At 40.3% G+C, this 3,635-nt stretch overlaps 1 gene segment (V, D, J or C); it reads left to right on the top strand.

Moving 5' to 3' along the window:
• Nucleotides 1-545: 545 nt before the first annotated feature.
• LOC129071931 (T cell receptor delta variable 1-like) lies at nucleotides 546-1,273 on the top strand. The segment is given in 2 exon segments: nucleotides 546-594; nucleotides 810-1,273. Coding segments are annotated over 2 exon segments (513 nt in total).
• Nucleotides 1,274-3,635: the final 2,362 nt, after the last annotated feature.

Below are 3,635 nucleotides of genomic sequence, written 5' to 3' on the forward strand. Positions count from 1 at the left end.
TATCCTTATCCTCTTCTGAGTCCAGGAACTCAGTAAAGAAGAAAAATTTTGGATAGGATTCCCTTGCATTGAAAAAATCTAAAATCTGAGAGTTGTTTTATTAAAAATTTCAGTGGAGTAAGGTTGGAGAAAAGTAAGTATGGGCTAAATAAGTGACCTGTAAGCAGATTACAAGGAAGGCTCACATTCCATACTAAATTCTATTTTACATGGGCTCCACAAATTATTCCCCTGAAAACTGTCAATGTATCTCAGCTGGTTCAATCTTCAGTTCCATTCAGCTCTAACCTTTAATACTAGCTGATTTTTCTATGCACCTTTTTAGGTACTGCCTCACTTAATTACCAGAGAAAGACAAGCAGACAAAATAAAGGTTTAGAGTGAGCTAGAGTCTTTTCTCATCTGTGCATAGATCATGTGGTCGATGAACATAAGAAACCCTATTTCCTGTTTGGGGAAGTACCATCGGAACCCAGGAAAGATGTATATTCGTGCTGCAGCTCGAGGCAGAACAAGACACATTTGTGTAGGAGACCACAGGCCACATGCCGCTCTGCAGTCTGCTGTGCATATTTGTGGCCTTCGTCTTCTCTGGTAGGGATTTTTCAAATATGGGCAAGAATGTTAAGGATGAAAGGATGGCACACAGGCCTGTGTTGCTTCTTATTGACTTGAGAAGAGGAAAGGAGGAGAGAAAAACAAGCAGACTATCCCTTCAATTTAATTTGCCTATCAGTTCTAAATTAGTCTAAAACTTACAATACTTTGTTCACTGCATCAGCTCTGTTTTCTGATTTTCCCCCCCATAGGATCCAGCGTGGCCCAGAAAGTTGTCCAAGACCAGCCAATCATATTCATGCAAGAGGGGGCAGAAGCCACCCTGAACTGTCAGTATGAAACAAGCCTGAGCTCATACTATATTTTTTGGTATAAACAGCTTGCAAGTGGAGAGATGATTTTCCTTATTCGTCAACATTCTTCTGGTAAGAATGCACGCAGTGACCGCTATTCCGTAAACTTACAGAAAACGGCTAAAACCATCAGCTTCAGCATTTCAGCCTTACAGCTGGAAGATTCAGCAAAATACTTCTGCGCTCTCCAGGAAGACACAGTGTCTAAAACAAGGGTAATAGCTGAACAAAAACCCCAGAGTTTGGTCAGAGAGTCCTCCCACTGCTCCAGAAGCCAAGCTGAAATGGACACCTGCAGGTTCCAGGCACGAATTGGTAGAGACAGTAGCTGCTTAATCTGCGGACTGGATCAGAAGTTTTAATTCTGGGTAAAACCTCCTTCTATGACATCTGAAAACAGGTGTCCCGTGTACCTTTCTTCTAATACATTCTCAGTCTTAAAAAGACACATCACACATCTGGGCCTTGTTATCTGGAACAATCATGACAATAATTTTTTTAGCCCTTTCCTGTTAGGGGCTGTGTCAGTTAGGGCATGGTCTAAGCGGCAGAACCACCTCGAGTGATACAGAATAGGGAATAATTATAAGGATCAGAACTCATGCAATTGCTGGAGCCGGTGGAGGAGTCCATACGAAGCTGTTGTCTTTGCATCTGGTAGTGAGCCTGAATTTGCTACTAGTCAGCTAGAGTAACATGTGTGAAGGAAAGTGGAATGTGGGCAAAAGCACGGACCCACTGTGTTTTGTAAGGATAAACTAGAACTCACGAGTACAACTGGAGCCCACGGAGACAAACTAAAAGGTGCCTGTCTCTCGCCCCCTTCAATCTCAAAGCGGCGGGTGACCTTCAGGAAAAGTGAGTGTCACTGCCATCATGCTGCACGCCTCCTTGACCCAAGACAAGCAGAAGCTGAAGGAGGAGATCCGGCAGAGCTGGGGGTGTTCTGGGGCAACAAGAAGATGAGCTATCAGATCAGCAGCAACACGTGTTGCTGGAGCCCTGACCCAACCTGCAGAACATAAAATATATGGCTGCTGCTGTACTACTGCCTTTGAAAGCTGGCACAAGTCTCATGCAGAACAATACAGGGAAGCTAATTCTGAAAAATATGTTTTCAGATGGTTGAGTTGAGTCAGTACAAGCAACCACAGTGCCCTATGAAAACCAAGCTAACCTTCTCTTGCAAAGTGAACACAAAGGCTTTATCCATCTCTCAGTGGTATACTTTTCTCTTCTAGCTGAGTTACATTCTCCTATTGATATCCTATAGTTTAACTACTGAGATATAAAGAGATACTGTATAAGATTAATTTTTATTAACACACCTTATGCTACTACAGGTAGGCAAACAAGAAAGGGAAGTAAAAAAATGGTTAATACATTTTTTATTTATTTATAAAATATAGTTTATAAATATATTTATATCAAAATGAAAAAGAAATTTTCTTATCTATTTTAGTCCTAGTTTCTGCAAATGATTTCATGATTGTAGCTGACAGTTATAACAATTTCTCCCATTACCCATTGCAAAATCTCTTTGCTCAGAGCAATCATCTCCACTCGCTGCTCTCTTTGACTCTCTATAAAACGAGCTTCTTATTCAAGGACAATGCTATGTGGAATGCTATAAGTTGTATAAGGAATTCTGCCAAGTCTACTACTGTGATTTTGGTAGAAGCAAAAGGCAAATCCATGTTTAGAGTGCCTGTTCAATTGGAAATAAAAAATCTTGCCAATACCCAGGGAAAATGGATACATATGTTTTGTGAAACATCATTAAGAATTATGCCTGATTTCACATTAGAAGCAATAGATAAGATTCTTTAAATGCTCTGAGCCTGTTGCCGTATCAACACTTTTACCCCTTGTCTTTGTCTTCTCTGCCTGTAATGCGATTCACTCCAATATCGGCATGGTGTATCCCTAAACTTCCTTCATGGCTTTATTCAAATGTCACCACTTTGTGAAGCCTTTATCTAACTCTGTATTTTCTTCCCTTGAGAATCAGACTCTAGCATACTCCGAATATCAAGAAAGTTCTTTCCTGAAGCACTGCCACCTGGTGTTCTGCTAAAATATTTTGCGATGCTTACACTGGTTTCCCTGCTGCCCTCTAGTGTTCACGGGTTAACTGTGGCAAACCCTTGTTGCCTTAGGAGCTACCATTGGGGAACCAAAGTCAGTGACCTTCCCATGCAGTAGTCATGCAAGAGGGGATTCAGGAGGACTGGTTGATTTTTTATCTTTTGCCCTCCCAGATGTGAAAGTGACTGACTTCAAAATGATGAATATAGTATATGAGATGATTTAGGCTGTAGAGTAATAAGGTGTCTTGGAAATAAAGCTTTGCATGTTGCATGAACTGGGAGGAGTGTCTTGTTTTGTTTTGATATTAAGTGAAATAGTATTTATTGTTCTGTCCTTTATTGTAGTATAGAAATATCATGAGAAGTGGGAGGAAGAGCCAATGATGAGAAAAAATAAACCATTGTAGGGAACACTGCTTGTAAGAATGTAAGATCCAATCTCTCAGTATCACATTCAAATGGACTGATTTCCCATTATTAGTAAGAAACATGATAGACCAGAGACACTTAGGATAATAAATAAAATATGCTACATAAATTACAAAATACAGCTCAGAAATATGTTGAGCTTTGTCTTGTGGACAGACTCCACTGCAAAGAAGCGACTCATATCTTGTTAAATAGGATAGGACAA

This window comes from Pteronotus mesoamericanus, unplaced genomic scaffold (assembly GCF_021234165.1).
Source record: "Pteronotus mesoamericanus isolate MK-2021 breed Mesoamerican mustached bat unplaced genomic scaffold, CSHL_Meso_final contig_281, whole genome shotgun sequence".
NCBI classification, from domain to species: domain Eukaryota; kingdom Metazoa; phylum Chordata; class Mammalia; order Chiroptera; family Mormoopidae; genus Pteronotus; species Pteronotus mesoamericanus.